General features: G+C 47.3%; 6 protein-coding genes across 6 annotated transcripts; 2 read left to right on the top strand and 4 right to left on the bottom strand.

Annotated features, from left to right (window-relative positions):
- Window positions 1–959: 959 nt before the first annotated feature.
- Window positions 960–1,401, bottom strand: BDV14DRAFT_159653 (IQ calmodulin-binding motif protein). Its single transcript, XM_073766730.1, has 2 exons — window positions 1,234–1,401; window positions 960–1,182 (listed from the first exon to the last, which is right to left on the bottom strand). The coding sequence occupies exons 1-2, from the start codon at window positions 1,303–1,305 to the stop codon at window positions 1,051–1,053; spliced, it is 204 nt and encodes a 67-aa protein (XP_073622637.1). The 5' UTR covers window positions 1,306–1,401; the 3' UTR covers window positions 960–1,050.
- Window positions 1,402–1,810: 409 nt separating this feature from the next.
- Window positions 1,811–3,323, bottom strand: BDV14DRAFT_205420 (major facilitator superfamily domain-containing protein; the record flags this gene model as incomplete). The annotated part of the gene is made up of 2 exons (XM_073774728.1): window positions 1,811–3,152; window positions 3,208–3,323. 2 exons carry the CDS (start codon window positions 3,321–3,323, stop codon window positions 1,811–1,813), a joined length of 1,458 nt encoding a protein of 485 aa, XP_073622636.1.
- A 316-nt stretch (window positions 3,324–3,639) lies between these two features.
- Window positions 3,640–5,060, top strand: BDV14DRAFT_212186 (arylsulfatase; the record flags this gene model as incomplete). Its single annotated transcript, XM_073776260.1, has 1 exon — window positions 3,640–5,060. The coding sequence occupies one exon, from the start codon at window positions 3,640–3,642 to the stop codon at window positions 4,978–4,980; it is 1,341 nt and encodes a 446-aa protein (XP_073622635.1). The 3' UTR covers window positions 4,981–5,060.
- A 2,034-nt stretch (window positions 5,061–7,094) lies between these two features.
- Window positions 7,095–8,222, bottom strand: BDV14DRAFT_184145 (glycoside hydrolase family 16 protein). The gene is made up of 3 exons (XM_073770468.1): window positions 7,886–8,222; window positions 7,388–7,833; window positions 7,095–7,333 (listed from the first exon to the last, which is right to left on the bottom strand). The coding sequence occupies exons 1-3, from the start codon at window positions 8,172–8,174 to the stop codon at window positions 7,238–7,240; spliced, it is 831 nt and encodes a 276-aa protein (XP_073622634.1). The 5' UTR covers window positions 8,175–8,222; the 3' UTR covers window positions 7,095–7,237.
- A 1,273-nt stretch (window positions 8,223–9,495) lies between these two features.
- BDV14DRAFT_193549 (male sterility protein-domain-containing protein) lies at window positions 9,496–11,949 on the bottom strand (the record flags this gene model as incomplete). Its single annotated transcript, XM_073771796.1, has 5 exons — window positions 9,496–9,938; window positions 10,082–10,640; window positions 10,722–11,500; window positions 11,551–11,763; window positions 11,799–11,949. The coding sequence occupies 5 exons, from the start codon at window positions 11,947–11,949 to the stop codon at window positions 9,496–9,498; spliced, it is 2,145 nt and encodes a 714-aa protein (XP_073622633.1).
- Window positions 11,950–13,056: 1,107 nt separating this feature from the next.
- Window positions 13,057–13,759, top strand: BDV14DRAFT_205415 (uncharacterized protein; the record flags this gene model as incomplete). The annotated part of the gene is made up of 3 exons (XM_073774727.1): window positions 13,057–13,440; window positions 13,491–13,662; window positions 13,734–13,759. The coding sequence occupies 3 exons, from the start codon at window positions 13,057–13,059 to the stop codon at window positions 13,757–13,759; spliced, it is 582 nt and encodes a 193-aa protein (XP_073622632.1).
- Between the last annotated feature and the right edge of the window lie 4,321 nt (window positions 13,760–18,080).

Genomic DNA, 18,080 nt, shown 5'->3' with positions numbered 1-18,080 from the left:
AGTTTGGTGACGGACACTCGCGATAGGTCGGCCCCCTGGTCCTGGAGTGCATGGACAAATGCATGGAAGTTGGCCGACCTCGGCCGATAGTGACCACTGCTCTGATTAGCAATCTGCTATGTTCGAGTGAGGGCTAGATGTACCTTAATGGAGCCAGGTCTCGTAGCTTACCCTCTCGAATTTTAATCAGGCCAGCTGCTGCAATGCGACCGCCTCGTAGAAAGGACGAGTGCTGAAAGGAGCCTCGTTTCTTGATTCCGACATACAGTCGATATGATGGATCAGCGACCTGGTCTAGTTAGCCCTGATAGTGTACAGCAAGCTATGGTGGGCATACAAAAATCCACCAGTCTTCGGCGCCGAACATCTTCTCCTTCAGACGCTTGACAGCTCGCTTCCTGCGATCGTTGAGCGCCCCGATACGAGTTTCAGGCTTGTGGTCGCTCTCGTCGCTGCTATCATCTGATGAACTTGATGGTGAGGACGAGCGAGACGGGTACTGGGCAATGGCGGACTGCTCGGTTTTGTTGAGGGTACCAAGGGGCAGTATCCCTTGCATGCTGTCTTCGTACCGCGAATTATCAGTCCATACCAGCTGGTTATTTCTGGCCCAGCGGAACTTGCCCGTGCGGTCAATGACCACAAGATAGTTGAAGCGCTCCTCTCGCGACAAATAGCGGACTTGCTCCCGTTCCAGACGATCTCGCGGGCAGTTGGGCAGCTCAAAGTCGCGTCCGGCTCCGTGATCCAGCCAGTAGAAAAAGTTCTCATGCGAGTCGGTTGACTTCCACTGCTCGTGATACTTGCGCAAGTTGCTTCCGTGGCGGTGCTTGGGGTCCATCATCTCGAGGAAGTACTGAAGATCCATGGCTTTGCTCACGGTTGCAGGAGATGGTTTGACGCGCGGGGGGGCTGAATCTGCTTGATAGCTATCACGGTGGGCCAACTTGGCGACACTAACGGCATGACTCCAGTTGCGCTGAGCTTGGCTAGCAGACGAGGTTGTCGGTACTGTTGCCGAGCGCTGTCTTTGCTGGGACTGGGCCTCCCTCACAGTCTATCCACCGGGTCAGCTTGCAGCAACGAGTCGCTTGGGTGAGGCCATACATCAACCCATCTGTTGGTGGCAGTCAGATGGTGGCCTTGCAGCTCTCGACGAGTTCGGTGGCCCCGGTATACCCGCTGCATAATATTAGTGGCCTGTGCATGCTGCTCTGGGGATCAACCTGGTACCTGAATCAGGAGCGCAGAGGCTGTGACGTCACCAGGGGACTCGCCTCCTGCAGGCGCATTGGCAGAACTCATGACGAGCACTGAAAGACGCCCTAAGGGGGTAGGGAGGTAGGTAGTGCCGAAGCAAGATAGCGAATAAATCACCAAGGGTCCATGGGGAGGGGGAAGGGGTGGTAAGTGAGAGAGCGTCGGGTTTGTTACGCGGCTGCCTTGGTGGTAGAGGCTGCAGGCCCTAACCCAAATCAGTTAGACTCTCAGGCAGCAAGGCATCAGCTTGTACTTTCTCCTGCAAGACCCCTCATGTTATCGTTGTATTGCCGGACTTCCAAAGACACCTTATGTTGTTTCTGTATAACTTCTGTTCCTTCTATCTCATTATCGTGTGTATACTTTGCTAACTGGGCTTGGGCAACATCTGTGTTGTTGCCCCGGACGTTGCCGTTCTACAGCAAATATATATATTTGCGTATTTCCGCAGCTGAAACATTACTAGTATTTAATTCAAACCACCAGCGTCCTATTCTGTACGCTGCCCATATAGCATGACGCTCCAAGCTTGTATTATAAACTTGGGTCGTTAAAGCTCAAACTTCCTCACTGGCCCAACATTATCTCCACGCTGCTTCGTAGCCTTCCTGTTCCCCCACCAATAAATCCCCATAAGGAGCAACGTAATCACGACCGAGCCAGCATACAGCAGCAAGATCGCAAGAAAAGCCTTGGTGTATCTAGGTGCATCATCAGAGCGAAAGAGCTGCTGGCCGGCAATGGCACCGAGATTACTACCAATGACAACAAATGCAAGACCGAGGCTCCGCTTGCTTGGGGTCGTAGCATTGATGTTCACCCATGCATCATTCAGCCCCTGGGCTAGGGCATTGCCTGCTCCCAACAGGGTGAAGATTGCGTAGCGGGTCCATTTGTTGGTGTCGATGGGTAACCCGAACAAGGCGCCAGCAAATGCGATAGAGTACAGGAAGGCGATAATGCACCAGAGTCCACGGAGGTGTGTTTTGTCCGAACCCAGAGAGATGAGGTACGAGAAGATGATGACAAGGACACTGCTCACGGCGTTCAAGAGGTTGGCGTTGATCTTGGAGAAGCCTAGGCCTCTTATTACTGTTGGTCCGTAGAGTTGCAGCCCCCCTTTGGGCGCCAGGCTGACTAGGTTAAGGATCAGGTGCAACCACAGGCGATAATCTATAGTCGCTGCTAGGACATCGGTGAAGGTGATTGATGCATTGCTGGTAGCTCTTGTTGGGTCATCAGCCACCACGCGCGAGTGCAGGATGCGGCGCTCCTGCTCAGTAAACATGTCCCAACAGCGATGAACCGGCATTGTGTGGGTCGGACTTCGAGGGAGAAAGGCGACAAAGACAAGGAATACCAACAAGGTCACAGCCCCTTCGAGTAAGAACAGCCACTGCCACCCAGAGAGACCCTGCAGTCCAGCCATCTGGAGGACACCGCCGGCAATCAAAGAGCCAACAGCAGCAGCAGAGTAATTACCAAAGTAAAAGATTGCTGTCCTTCGAGCCAGTTCTTCCCGAGTGTAGAACAAAGCCAGCATATACTGTGCACCGGGAATATAACCCCCCTCAAACAAGCCGAGGGAAAATCGCGTTGCGTAGAAGGAGTGAATGTTGGTACACCATGGCTGAGTCAAGGCAATGGTACCCCAGACTAACATCTGAAAGGTCAACCACACTGAAGGTCCGAGCCTTTGTAACATTATATTTGACGGTATCTCTGCAACGACGATGCCAATTGACATCAGTTGGCTTCCGAAATTTACCTGGTCAGAGGTGATGTTGAGATCGTCTGTCAGGGTGTCGGTGAGAGCATTCGAAATGTTGCTGCGGTCAAGCTGAAGCACAAAGAAGCCTGCTATCAAAAGGGGCATTAGATAGAAATCAATTCTGCGACGTAGAGCGTCAGCAGATACCAAGTATTAGTTGGTCGGGGAGAGTTCACTTTCGCAGTGCGGCTTGTTCTTCTGCTTCTGTCCAGGCGATAAAGCACTCCTGGACGGAAGCATCGGACAGAACATAGTTTTGAACGCCTCCTGGTTTGTTCTCCATGCTTTGCATCTCGGCTATGACTGCTGGTGAAGGAGACTGAGACAGGGGGAAAGAGAAGATGTTTGCAGGTGCATTGGTGAAAGTTCCAGGCCACTCATATATCAGTGCAACCTGGAATATCTAATCACATCAGATATCGAGTCGTAAGTCTGTGGGCCCAAATCCTAGGAGTTCAGCGTCGGGACAGCCTCCGATGGAGTCTGGGGTCAGGGTCGGAGGTGAGCGTCGGCGTTGAGCGTTAGCGAAGAAAAGGCCATAAAACTCGGATCACCTTTCGATATAGCAGGCAGGAATCAGCAAGAGACTGCAAATTGACCTCAACACAATGTCTCACGATCCGAATCGACCAAATATCGTCCTCATTCTTGCCGACAACCTGGGATGGGGCGAGTTGGGATGCTACGGCGGCGGCATCCTTCGAGGGGCCGCGACTCCTCGAATCGACAAACTTGCATCCGAGGGCCTGCTCCTGCACAACTTCAATGTTGAGAGCGATTGCGTACCGACGCGGTCGGCTTTGATGACCGGGCGACACCCCATCCGCACAGGATGCCGACAATCAGTCCCTGCTGGGTTCCCACAGGGACTTAGCGAATGGGAAAATACACTGGCTGAATGTCTGAAGAAAAATAAATATGCGACAGCCCATCACGGTAAATGGCACCTTGGGGATATCCCCGGCCGGTATCCCTCTGATCGCGGGTTTGATACCTGGTTTGGCATCCCACGCACGACGGACGAGACGCAGTTTACTTCTGCACTGGGCTACACTCCTGAAGTGGCGGAGCTCCCATATATCATGAAAGGGAAAGCGAGGGTGCGTTCGGAGAATGTTTGCATTTACGATCTGGAAAAACGAAGACTGATTGATGAGATGCTGGTGGACCAATCCAAGGAGTGGCTCACGCAACAAGCCCAGGAGGGAAATGCCTTCTTCCTCTACCATCCTCTTGTCCATCTTCATTTTCCAACTCTGCCACACAAGGACTTTGCAGGATCGACGGGACAGGGGGAATTTGCTGATTCAATGGCTGAGATGGACTACCGCGTTGGGCAAATCATTGATCACATCGACAGCATGGGCACCCGAGAGAACACAGTGTTGATATTCGCCTCTGACAATGGCCCTGAGTTTCGGCAACCGTATCGAGGAACTGCAGGCCCTTGGTCCGGGACTTACCATACGGCAATGGAAGGGAGTTTACGGGTGCCGTTCATTATACGGTGGCCAGGCAAAGTCCCTGCAGGGAGTACATCAGACCAGATTGTGCATGTTACAGACCTCTTCACAACCATCTTAGATATGACTGGGTCTGCTATACCTTCTGATAGGCCCATTGACGGAATCAGCCAAACAAATCTCTTCCAAAATCCGGCCAACGCAAAGTCGGAGAGAACGGGATTCTTGTTCTACATCAAGGAGGAACTACGGGCCATCAAGTGGAAGGACTGGAAGCTGCATTTTGTCTGGGAGCCCAAAGTCAATGAATCATCTGGTCGTCTTGAAAGTCCGTATCTGTTCAACACGGTACGCGATCCAAAGGAGGAAACGGATATTCTTGCCTTCAATACTTGGGTTCTGCAGCCGATGATGAAACTGAAGAGTCAGTTCGACAAAAGTCTTAAATATGACCCTGCCCCGCCAGATACACTCAAGGAGATATAAAGTACTCGTGCAGCAAGAAATATACTCATTTGTATGCGTATCAGGTCACTCTTCAGACCCCCACAGTAGGCCATCAAACCCAAATGTCGAAAAGTCAGTTACCATGTCTGCATCGAACCGCACCTCAACAAAACTCGAGTTGGTCTCCGAGGCGGCGTTCATGGGATACGTAATATTGAGATCAGTCAGCCTTTCTGAGCGCTTGAGTACCGAGTTTGCGAGTTTGTCAAAAATGTCCCTGTAAGCTCGACCTGCGGGATATCTCTCAACCATACCCCATAGCGAGGAGGAACAAGAGTTGATGGAAGCAATGACACTTTCCAACCTTAATCCAGTGAAAGGATTGTTTAAATAGACGTTGTAGCAATAAACGATTGCAACTCCACTTCGAAACAGGTTGTGCGCTGTGCGCCAGAAGAAGCGCAGCTCTCCTGCTCGGAACGTCCTGCTATAGCAGTTGATTGCGTCTGTAGCATTCCGTGCAAGGACGGTGAGATCACTGGATGATATGGAAGGGAAATGGCGAGACGGGTAGTAGAGAAGTACCACAGTGTTGTATAGACTCCCATCGAAGATATCTGTTGGTGCTAGATGAGTTGACTGCTGGAAGATGGGGACGGATGAATGCCACCCCCGTAATTTTTGCAGCATATCTTCCCTCCATGCACCCATGTCCCCGGTGAAACTGTGCATACCTTCATTTCCGTATAGTGTTGCATAGATTTCCGACTCTAGTAGACGGTGTTTTAGTAGGTGAAGGGCAAATGCGCGCGGCGGCTCATCCAGAGGAGCCACTGGCAATGGGGTCTCGATACAGTGATCAGGAAACGAATACGGTCGCCTCATGATGACGCATATATTCCGTTCGAATGTGTAGATGGCCCAAAATAACCACCTCTGCTCGTTTAACTCTGGGTCGCCGGGTCTTGTCTGTATAGACTTCCGATGCAGGTTAAGTTCAATAGACAACCTTGTTGCTACACCAAGGATGTGCCACGCTGCAGAAATGTATGAGGCAAAGCAGCAGTACTGAGTAATGAGGACGAGGTTCTTGAGGTGTTCAAAGTCCCTGGTGCACAGTATCTGAGGGTGAGCTGTGAAGAGCGCGCAGGCGGCATGAAAGTACTTTTCAGCCTTGGACGCAGGGATTGAGGAATCGACGCGATTGAGCAACAGGACCGATGTACTAAACACCATGAACGAACGAAACTTGCAGATTGCCTCCAGCCCCGGAGACAAGGTCTCCTGTTCATAGAGAGGCTCCAACGTCTTGAGGAACTCGTGCTTGGAGGCGAATATAGGGGAAAAGAAATCGCAATGCTCAAAGTAGATGTCCGCAAGTTTATCTGCAGTTTCTCGCCGTGGAATTGCAGGAAGTGCATCAGGTGGAAGCTCGTCAAGTAGTGGATGGCCGTTGGAGTGCCGCGGTGTCCCGGCCAAGCGTGCCACTGACTCGGATAATAACGAGTGAAGCAAACCCAGTCCATTTGCGTGACTGGCAACGTGTGATGGAGTTTGAACTTGTGAGCAGCTATCCGCAATTCTCCCGAGCCAGTCATCAGACTCAGTTGCTGCCTGACCGGGGAATCCAGAGTTTGAGCCTGTATACGCATCGGACCGCGTGGGGATGCTTGGTGGAGTCAGGGCAGCAAGCTGTGTCTCAAGGTATGCAACATGGTCCTCCAGACTCTTCACATAGCTACACACGGTTAGTGCATTCGAGGAGGAATATAATCATTGTTGGTGGCCAACCTTCTTGGAACAACTAGCCCGTCGGAGTCTGCACTGACACATTCTACGCCAACGCGCTCGCAGGCTGAGCAGGCGGGGATCTTCTGGTCGCATCGCTGCTTTCGGCTACGACACCTCAAGCATGCAGTGACGTTGGTTCGTCGAACATTGAATCGCTGTTGGTCTCGCGGCATATCTCATGGTAGTCAAGAGTAGAGTAGGCACATGGCAGGGAACTTCCTATCGACCGTCGCTTTAATTTCTAGGCCTGCTCCAACGCCATACTGTTTCTAGTTAGTGCAAGATAAGATTCTTGTCTGCGATATTACTTACCGGTTGTCTCCTACGCCATCCGTGTCATATAGTACATGGTGAACGGCAATGCTGGTTTACTACTCCCATGATACAGGAGTCAGAAGATGCAATAGAGGTTTCTATGATACATTTACTATGCAAAAGGTACATGTTCCTCAATAAATCCACAATCTTGATCTTAGTGTCACCTAGGATCAGCCGCAACATAGGCTCAAGCGGTGTTGTACAAGACCTCAATCGACTGAATATCCAGGTACGCAGCAGCTCCAATGGCCATATCTCCTGTCCAGACGCCGCCATCGCCCCACTACATAAGGTCAGTAACATTTCCAAGTTGGCCGGTAAAGGGAACAGGACTTACCATGTTTAAAATGAAGGTACTTGGAACACTAGGGATACCGTATGTCTTGGTGTGGACTAGCTCTCCATTGAGATACCAAGAACTCAACTCGGCAGTCCAGTCCAGACGATGGTCATTCCAGTCAGTCCACACGGCACCACCTCCCATGACTGCATCGGTAGAGGCTCCTGGGATCTCGTTTCCTTCGTCGTCAAGGCCAGGCTGGTTGGTGTAGCGGATGTGGTTGGTCGGGTCGCGAGTCAGGATCTCAATGTCGCTCTCGTTGTTGTCGTCGTAGTAGGTGAAGATTCCTGCGCATGTTCCGGCATCACCACGGACTCGGGCACGCACACGAATGGAGGCGTGGTAGATGTTGGATAGTTTGCTCTCGACTTCGGCGGAGGATATGAAGTTTTCGTTGCGGTATGCGCGCAGGACCAAGTGGGTTGATCCGTCTTCGTCGGTCTCTGCTGAAATTAGCATATTTGGCATTATAGCGAGGGCATTCTGTAGACGAACCAATGTAGACGTTCTGGTTACTGTTGAGCTTGCGAATCGGGGTGTCTTCGGTCACCTCTGTACCCCAGACCTGGATACCAAAGTCGTTGACGAAGGAGTCGGAAGTCAGATATCCAGACTGCACAGTAGCCGCAGAGGACTGCTCCTCAGTCATGATGTTAGCAGGCTCGCCGCTGTATTGACTTCCGTCAAGGGAGCTAAAATCATGAAAGATGCGATTGGCGAAGGTGGCATCTTGGGCGACGGCCGCTCCTGCAAGGAGGAGGGAAAGTTTGGTCAAGTGTAGCATAGTCGGCTTCTTCGTCTCTTTACCTCGTGTACAACATTTCTCCCTGACAATGCCGGTAAAACTCTGCCAGTATTTATAATTCTTCAGGGCTACTGACGCTATATTCAGCCCCAACGCCAATACGGGGGCCTGAGCGAGAGCCCCAGTACCATCGTCAATTGCAGTAAAGCTGGCCCCACTCGGTGAAGTAGATTGGATCTCGATTGAAGAGCCAAGCCCAAGCACTCTACGACCCAGCCAGTCAGGCAGAAGTCTGATTCAGGGACCGGAGACAGCTACATTGGCCCCCAAAAGTTCACACTCGCTTCAGGAACGATGTCACGTTCAATCAGGATCTTGAACAAGGTCCTGGATTATTGGCCGCTGCCAAGGCCGCGAGATCAGGCCATGGCCATAGTGTGGTCTGGGCTGATATCTGTAACGGTCGTGAAAGTGTCTGAAACTGCGCCAAAATCTGCTGCGCCACCACGAGCAGCACCCTCGGGAATAGATTGGATATCCTGCTTCTTCTCCCCCCCGAGGGCCTCAGACGACTAATGACACCTGGTATTCGCGTTCGTCGTGGAACAACTGTCTGTAAAAGGCAACGTCCTCGACAGACAACAGCCCGGGAATCCGCAAAGGGAGAATAGAGATAGTCGCCACACAAGGCTCTGCATTCTGCTACTCAACCTGTCACTATATAGAGAAAACCCAGCCCTTTTTTGTTTGCGTGTCCTCTTACACCAACCTACCGATACTCTGCGCTTTTTTTTTCTCAGTTCTTTACCTATTGTTGTTGGCGCTGTAGGGGTAAATGAGAACTGGCTTTCTACCAGTTTAGCTCAATCAGCTCCCACATACCGGGTTGTGAGGAGTCCTTTTCATGTAGCTGGCTTTTATATCTCCATAATTATTATAATCAAGCAAATTCACGCCAGAAATCGCCCACTTCAACTTGCCTGTGGCACAGTGACTACTACATGCAGACACCTCAGGCACACATGGATCGCAGCAACCTGACGTATATCGCAGCGGTCGACTGTATGAAGGGGGATTTGGCTTGGATTGTGACATGGGAGATGTTAGTCAAGTCCTTCATTGCTACGCTCTTCGGAGCATTCCTGTAGCGTACAAATTATGTTTGAATACATATATATTTCGTCCACCGGCAATACTTCCGGGAAGCGATATCCTAGGACGCCACCATGATAACGGCGAAAAGCGCATGGTGACGCAGGAGAAGGGGCTGATAAAAGGATAGAGTTCTTATTACTGGTTCATTTCCCAGACAGAAGGTGAGCAATAGTCTACTTGTGTCTGACGAGGAGCGGCCGTACCATCACGGATTTTGCACCCTCAAGTCCTTCCAAGCAATATCCGTCCAGTATTTTACGAATTTGCGAATAAGTAGGTTATCAATGCGTACTGAGCCCCCTAGCGCTGAAGCCCAGGCCCAGGCATTGGTAATGTCAAGAGAGTAGTCAGGATTGCCCTTGATCGGCACACTGCCATATCTTTGCCTGAAATGCTCTAACAACCGATATGGCGGATTGCGCTGAAGATCCGGATCTGATCTCTCCAGGCGTCTCAGCCAGTTCTGCTGAGGCAGCTGCTCAAACTTTAACCCACCGTCTTGCAGTGCAGGGAGGAAATCGGCGTTCCAACGAAGACCCTCTTTGCTAGATACGTGGAAGACGGAAAGGAAAGGCGATGGTTGATCCAGCGACAGAGAAAGCTGCACGACAGCCTCCCCACAGATATCAACCGCAGCCAGAAGTGTGTCTCATCTGTCCCCTGTATCGTTGGAAACGCTCCGATTGTGAGTGCCGTTTGGACGACAGAAGAGATAGCTTCCCTTGGGTTCCAGATTCCATGGACAGTGTCTCCGGTGATCTGCCCGACGCGAAGTATTCAAATCCTGGGACCATTTGGTCCGAAATGCAAGGCAGAACGGGTACAGATCTCCTCAGCCACCCATTTGGATTGCGCGTATCCCATTTTGTCCACGGCGTCCCACCCATGACGGATTTCGGCGACCGGAGCTGTGTGGGCATTGAGAACAGTTGCGGTACTGGAGATAAAAGCGAAGGTGGGCTTTGAGCCCAAGGTGGATTGACGGGCTAGGTTCAGCAAGTGCAGGACACTTGCAATCGAAGGGTTTTCAAAACTGGCCAGGTGCATGTTGTAGTTGACGGCCCACGCATTGTGGATAATGGCCGTGACGGAAGCGCGAAGCGTCTCGTACACCCATGTAGAGAGGCCTAGACCGGCAGATCCGATGTTACTGGACAATGCAGTGATCTTCTCAAGCTGGCTACTATCGAGCTCAGTAAGACAGGCATCGTCAAGAGCCTTTCTCACGCGCTGGATGGCGGTTTCGTTGGATGTTGCGCGCACGAGGCAGTACACTCGCTCCACGTCTTTTCGGATAAGCAGGCTATGGAGGATGAAGCGCCCAATTGTCCCCGTGGCGCCTGTGAGGAGCTAGATATCGTGTTAGTGCGATAATTAAGGTGTCGAAGAGATGACACCCACCACGATGGTCCTTGAGTCGCCACCAGTAACCACGCCAGATGTACATATGGGATTTAGTTTACTGGTGTACTTTTGAACGAGACCTCGTGCCAAATCCTCGACTGGCATAGTGTCCCCTTCACCACAACCATGGCGCACGTCAAGAATATGCTGCGAAAGCTGGTCAATGGATGGATGGTCAAACGCAACATTATTTTGCAATAATCGGCCCCCAAGACTGATCTCGCGCAGCAGGCGAACACGGACATGTGAAGCAAGCAATGAGTCCATTCCCACGGCGAACAAGTCGTCGCAATTGGTAATAGATTCATCACCGTCCCCAGGGACTCCCAACGTTGTGCACACAATTCGCCGGACTACTGTGGGTACAAGGTCGTCTGGAATATCCATCGCGAAACTGTTCTGTGCGCTCTCTCGATCGTCGTAGAACCTGTCAATATCTGACGCATACTGAGCGATAAGCTGTGGTCGAATTACAGTCGCCTTCGAGGTCATTGGTACTTTCGCTCCGACCTCTTTGAAAATGAGCGAGTCCATTGAGACCTTGGCATAATCAGGGACTCGTGCGTTCCCCAGGTCGAGATGAGGAGTAATCCTTTCATCGAGCTCTGTGCGTGACAGGCCAGTAGCCTTGGTAGAAGGGACGACGAGCATACCCAGGGAGGTGCGACCAGCGCCAAAGACTACCGCTACGTGGACATACTCACTGCCACCGACGGCCTGCTCTAGTGGCGTTGAGTCTGCCTTCTCCCCATTTAGCAGCACGATAATAACATCATGTCGCGCGGCAAACTTCCATTTTCGGGGATCTGTTGGGTGTCTCTGAAAAGATCGTTTGTCCCATATGCTCCGTCTGGACGGTTCGTCAGCCTCTTTGTCCGAAGCCCTGGGAGAACGACGAGATGATAAAGATCCTCGTCCACCTTCTCGAACCTGATGTATGGCTCGACATGTGGCATGGGAACGAGCCAGTTCCATCCGTCTTTGGTATCTGAAGATGGCGCCATCAGGCCGCCGCTCTCGGTTTGCCCGTAGAGCTGTCGGAGTCCGACGCCGCACGCAATGAGATGATCTCCGAGACCATCAGTAGTGCAGAGCCTCCAACACTGACGAAATTTAGCTGGGACAGTCGTTCAATGCCCTGAGGGGCTTCGGCCAGGATTTTCAGCGTATATGGATCAGTATCGAGGGCAGACACTGCCGAGTTGTCGAGACTAGCTAGCACAGATCGTGCAGTTATTGGCCTCAGCGAATTCATGAGAGCGAGCTTTGTGCCCGCTACCAATGATCGGATGAGCAACCCTTGTCCGTGGCTGTGATATATCGGGAGTGTGGAGAGGGTGTCCGGCAAGTTGACGCGACCTATGATCCGCTGAGTGAGGACTATCCAGTCACTGGTGCAGAGAGGCACGAGCTTGGGAAGGCCAGTTGTGCCGCCGGTATGCATCAGTAAATCGGGCGATCTGGCTATGTTTGTCTGAGGAAACTCGAAACCCTCGTCCCCCGAGTGGTTTTTGAGGTTCTCTATTGAGATCATCGAAATGACATCCAGTTCCGATATGTCATTGTCGGATCTCACGCGCTCAAGGACGGCACATAACTGGTCAGTTGCTATGACTATCTTGCAGTTACTCTGGCGACGTAGGTGTGCAAAGCCTTGATCTGCCAACCGGGGCGAAAGGACCAGTGGTGTGAACCCAAGTCGCAGTAAAGCCATAAAAGTAATGTAAAATTCCAAGTTCGAGGGGCCGGTGATCCCCACTACTGGAGGATCCTGAGTCCTGATATCTTTAGCACAGCGAAGACTCTCTGGAAAGAGATTCGCGGCAGCACTTGTGAGCTGGTCTATGTTTTTGCATGTGTAGCCAACGTATTCCAGCTCCGGAGTTGGATTAGAAATGATGACCTTGTATGGTGTTGTATCAGTCAAATGGCGAATGGCCTGGTCAACATTGATATGCTCGGTTGAACCCATTTTGACTCGTGTTCTTTGCTTTACTGAATGACGATCCCCTTGTACTGATTCTATATATAACCCGGCCTGAAGTTCGCAGAACATAATACTGGACCTGTAGGATCGCGAAATAGTTTCTGCACTCTATTTCACCTGTGCATGAGGCGATATAATAGCCAAGGTTACAAGGCAATTCGGAATAGCTCGGAATATAAGATTGTGAATTGGTGCTGGGGGTATACCGATGAAGTCCGAAAATTGTCGGCCACGATCGACGCAGCAAAAACAGCCTAGACTGTGGAAAGAGTATGCGAGATGAGGGATGGAAATATATTCTTCTACTCGTAGACTTGCCGTCGCACATAACTCCCAGAGACCTGAGGTCTACCCCTTTGACGACTAATAATCGCAATGTCGTCAATTCAAGCCATGGTCAACGCCTCCAAAGAGCACCTAAGGCCCGCTTGGGCAATCTCAGAAGATTTACTCAGTAGCAGCAGATTTCTATACCTTATCGCCGCGGTGCTTTTTGGCGTCGTATTATATTCTCATCCTACGAATAAGTCCAACGTCCCACTACTCAACCCACGACACTGGTATGAGTGGAGCGACAATAGAGCCAAACAATATTTTATCAAGCGTTCCAAGAGCATTATTGAGAATCAATTTGCAAAAACGCCTGACCGACCGTTTCGCGTCATCAGTGACACAGGAGTGGCAACGGTCCTGCCGCCATGTCTGGCGCATGAGATTCGCAATGATCCACGTCTCAACTTTGGTGGTTTCACCAAGAAGGTTGGAGGACCTGTCAATGAGTCCAATCGCCCGCTCACATATTACACCAGGCAGCTCCAGGGCATATTCCGGGGTTCGAGGGATTCCGTGACGCTTTCCATGATAATCCTCTGATACATGAAATAACCATACGAGACCTGACGAAGGAGCTTGATAAAGTGACAGAGCCCGTCTCCGAGGAGGCAGAGGTATCACTGAGTCATCTCTTTGGCGATAGTGATGGTGAGTTTATCTGCACATTCTCATCGAGAAATTCTTGGTATTATTATGCATTAATTCATGCATGACCATAGAATCTAGGGTTAAGCCCAAGGCCTGAAATTGCTGAAAGCTTTCAAAATTGAAAAATAATGCATTGGCCAACTGGCTTGCTAGCTTCTTGGTTGCCCGAGTAACCAATATCATCAAGTCATGCTTATAATCCCGTGAATAGCAAGCTAAAAAGGCAGGTAGTGGTGTAGTTAAAGGTTTGATGGTATTTTCCTCTAGAACCTGAATGATTATTTCTAGGACCAGGTCACATGCCTGGTATATTTGCTTTTATGAGCGGCAGAGGTGGCTTCTTATTGGTGGATACCAGCTGAGTGACTAATCGATATAAAAATGAATGAATATTGAAGGTCTTGCTCTTCTAATTACAGTCTGTATAGAGCTTAAGTATCTGGCCAGAGGCCTCATTCAACCCCAAAGAAGAGGGGTAATATGATATCATGTATCCTTCTGAAACGACAGGCCATATTAGTGATATGTAGATTAACTGAATAAGGAAGGCGATGTCTAATTGGCTTAGATAAGCAATCCAAGTCCACCTTGGTTAACACACCCCCTCAGCGCCTTGGGAGTTCTAGTTCCCTTCCTGGGTTAAGATGAGGTTCTTTACATTAATTAGATTGAGCATCATGACAAATTCCTGGTGTTTCTGCCTTGGGAGCGCTTTAGTAAGGCCATTAGCAGCCATGTGGTTTATTAGTATCCATTTAATATTTAATTAACTATTTTAAACTTCTTGTTAAAGCCATAAGTAGTGTATATTAACATGGCATAGTTTAAAATGTTACTTAACATCTTGAGAAGTAAAAAGTCTAATAGTTTGCTGGTTGTTATAGTATACTATTATTTCATGCTTGGGATTAAATCCCATGGTGTTAAATACTCTCCTCTACCAATAGGTTGCTTTCGCGGCGTCTATTAAAGCGAGATATTCAGCTTTAGTAGTAAAGGTTGTAACTACATGTTGCTTGCCTGATTTTTATTTAATTGGTCTATTATATAGTCTATAGAGGTACCCTGCTAAACTTTATTAATCAGGCCAATCTATAAAGGCCACATTAGAGGCTATTATAACCACTTCCTTGTTGCTGGTGTTGCCTAAGTATTTAATTACTAGAAAGCACGTGGCATAAAGGTATGCAATAACTCTATTTGCTGCCTGTAGGTATTCTGGCAACAGGTTCTTTAAGGCTTTAGATAGTTAACTAACTGCATAGGCAATATCCACTCGTGTTAGTACTGCCAGATATTATATTAATCCTATCTTGGTTTAATACTCTTTAATTTAACTAGTAGTTGCCTGCATTTTATATAGCAAGAGGTAATAAATACTTGCAAGTGGTGTTTCTAGCCACCTGGTAAGGTTGTTTAGGTAAAATCACGCGGCAAGATATTTAATATAGGCGTCCTGGCAGAGCCATACCTTTCTATTATCTCTATCTTGTAGTACTTGTACTCCTAGAAACCATTTAACTTCTCCTAGGTAACATAGTTTATATCAAGCATCTAGTTCCTCCTTAAAACTCCTGGCTGCCTCTCGCGTGGTGGTGGTAGGCAGGTTAGCTATAATAATATTATTAACATATACCAGGATTATTATATGCTTATTAGTATAGAGGTATTCTTCTTTTAGAACTGGCAAGAGGTTAAACTTTACAAGTGTTGCTGCTAGGTCCTGTTGCCAGAGGCGTGGAGACTTCCTAAGTCTATATAGTGCCCTTTCAAGCTTCTAAATCTTTCCAGGTACCCTAAAACCTTCTAGTATTCTTGTATAGACTGGTTCTTAAAGGCTTGTATTAAGGAAAGTGCTTACTACATCTATTTAATTAGTATTAAGATTAAATATGGCAACAAGGGCCATTACTACTTTAAAAGCCCTTGCAGAGGCTGTTACTGCATAGTTATTGGCTATACTATCCTTTTCAAGGTCTCCTTATATATAAATATATGCCTTTGCCTTTAAAAAGTAGCCATCTTTATTAAACTTATAGGTAAATACCCATTTAAGTGGTAAGATCTACTTTTCAGCCACTTCTTTAAGTTTTACAAGGTTAAAGACCTCCTTAGTCTTTAATTTACCTATCTCTATTCAAGCAGCTGTCTTAAACTCTGCTTTAAGTAAATGTCATAGTAATTCTATATAGTTTCTTGGTGGTTTAGGAAGCTCGCTTTAGTGCCTTTATTTTTAGCTTGCCTTTATAGTATTTAAAGCAATTAAAAATATATATTTAACTCTTTCTAGTTCTTTAATAAAAGGCGTTTTAATGGCTGGATGGGCCTGGTAGTCCACTTAATCTCTTTAAGGACGTGTTTAACACCTTTCCCCAAGTATATTGGCTGTATTAAGTCTATTATTATATTGTCTTCTTTGCCTTTCACCCCCTAATCTTGGTAAGCCTTGCAAATCATGATTTGCTTTACTATTTAAGGTATTATAAGCACTTGAAGTACTATTTGCTTGAATCTGGTCCTCTTAAAGTAAATCAAGCAGGTATTGGCTTGGGGAATTATCACGTGGTTAATAGTAATATTCTTCTGCATCCTTTGCAAACACTCCAGGCATTAATAGACTTGGTATATTATTAGGCATAGGTAATAGTAGAGGAGTTTAATAAGTAGAATCTTGTAACTCTTTCTTAATACCATGTTGCCTCTCTTCCTATTTTTATATAGATAAATCTCTATTATTTTCAGTGCCTTTTAAACTTCTAGTATCTTTAGGGAGGCTGCTATTATTAATCACATCCTTGTCTACTATATTAGGTAGTCTCTATATCTCTAGTAGTGGAATTGGCGAGCTGACACTTAATTCATCTTCCATAAAAGGGTCTAATGGATTGTATAGTCTGCTCTTGTTAAATTAAACATCTCAGGCTGTTTTAACTTGCTGTTGCTTAGGATTCTATATAAACCATATATTAAAGGCTACATAGCCTAGCAACACTCCTTAGTATGCTCTTGGAGCCATCTTTACTTGTCTCTCTTGCTTCTAGCGTGTGTAAGCTATATATCTAACTAGATGCAAGCTTGCCAGGTTTGGCTTGTTCCCTGTGAGTACTTCCCATGGTGTCTTCCAACCTAGAGATCTTGTAGGTATTCTATTAATAATGCTTGCAATAAAAGCAACTATTCATGGCCATAAGTCTTGCAGCAATCAAGCAGTAATTAAGACCTGCCTTGCCTTTAGGATAAGAGTATATCCTAACCTTTCTACAGGGCCATTTTAATTTAGTATTGCAACAATAGAATACTAGTAAGCAATTCCTTCTGCTACTTTAAATATCATGATTTAATGACCTAGGGTCTTTTTATTATTACTTTTCAGGTACTTGACCATATGTTTAAAGAGGTTCTTTATTTAATTCACAAACTTTTGTATAGAGTTAACATATTTACTCTTCCTCTAGTGCATGAAGACAAAGTATATTCTTGTTACTTTATTATAAAAGTGCATGATCTATTTATCTCTATTTAAACCTAAACACATCTCTATAAGATTAAAGTGTACCCAATTTAATAGAGTACTTGTAGTTATTAATGGCCTTTAAGAGATTTATTATAGTATATTTGCTAGCTTGCAGTCCTTGCAGGGATGTTTAAAACCCTAATTTATATCCAGATTATTAATCTATATGCCTGTGGTTGCTTTAGGTAGGTGTTAAAGCACTTCTAGGTTTGTATGAGCCATTTGTTAGTGCTAGAGATCTATATTTCCCTTTAAAACTAAAGGTTTTGCTAATTAATATGGTTCCTTCTTAGGATTACTTTTAGGTGTTGCAAAGGCATGTTAATTAGTACCCCATTACTTAATAATCCATAATCCTAAAGAATAATCTTTAATTTTCAAGATGACCTTGTTGCCCTTCTTTATAGTATTGTTGTTAAAATCCCAGCTATATCCTGCTTGCTTGAGTCTCCTTACTCTAATAATATTAGTATAAAGCCCTGGTATATAGGCCATGTTAGTTAAGGTAATTACCATGTTTCCTACTTCTCCTCCATAGTTTGGTTGTATCTTAATGTTTCCAGTGCCTTGTATATCCACAGTTGCATTACCAGCATGAAGTATTCCTGTTATTAATTAATTATAGGTCTTGAACCTCGAGATATTATTGCAAACATGTGTTAAAGCGCCTGAATTAAGGATAAAGTAGTTCTTTAAGGATCTATTAATTTCTGTACTAAACGCGAGTGCCATGACATAATCCTCTCTTTATTTATTGCTCTCCTTTTAATTTAGCTCCTTCCTTTATTATTATACAAGTTCTATTGCCATCTTGATCTCCTTTAATAGCTTGTCATCTTTTATAATAGCTTTATTAATTCTAGCTTTAAGTTTCTCACTAGGTTTCCACCATCTTGGTCGCTTT

The sequence above is a fragment of the Aspergillus stella-maris genome (assembly GCF_047715825.1).
Source record: "Aspergillus stella-maris strain CBS 113639 unplaced genomic scaffold BDV14scaffold_96, whole genome shotgun sequence".
Classification (NCBI taxonomy): domain Eukaryota; kingdom Fungi; phylum Ascomycota; class Eurotiomycetes; order Eurotiales; family Aspergillaceae; genus Aspergillus; species Aspergillus stella-maris.
The sequence above is the reverse complement of the archived record's forward strand: the minus strand, read 5'-3'. Positions and strand labels throughout refer to the sequence as shown.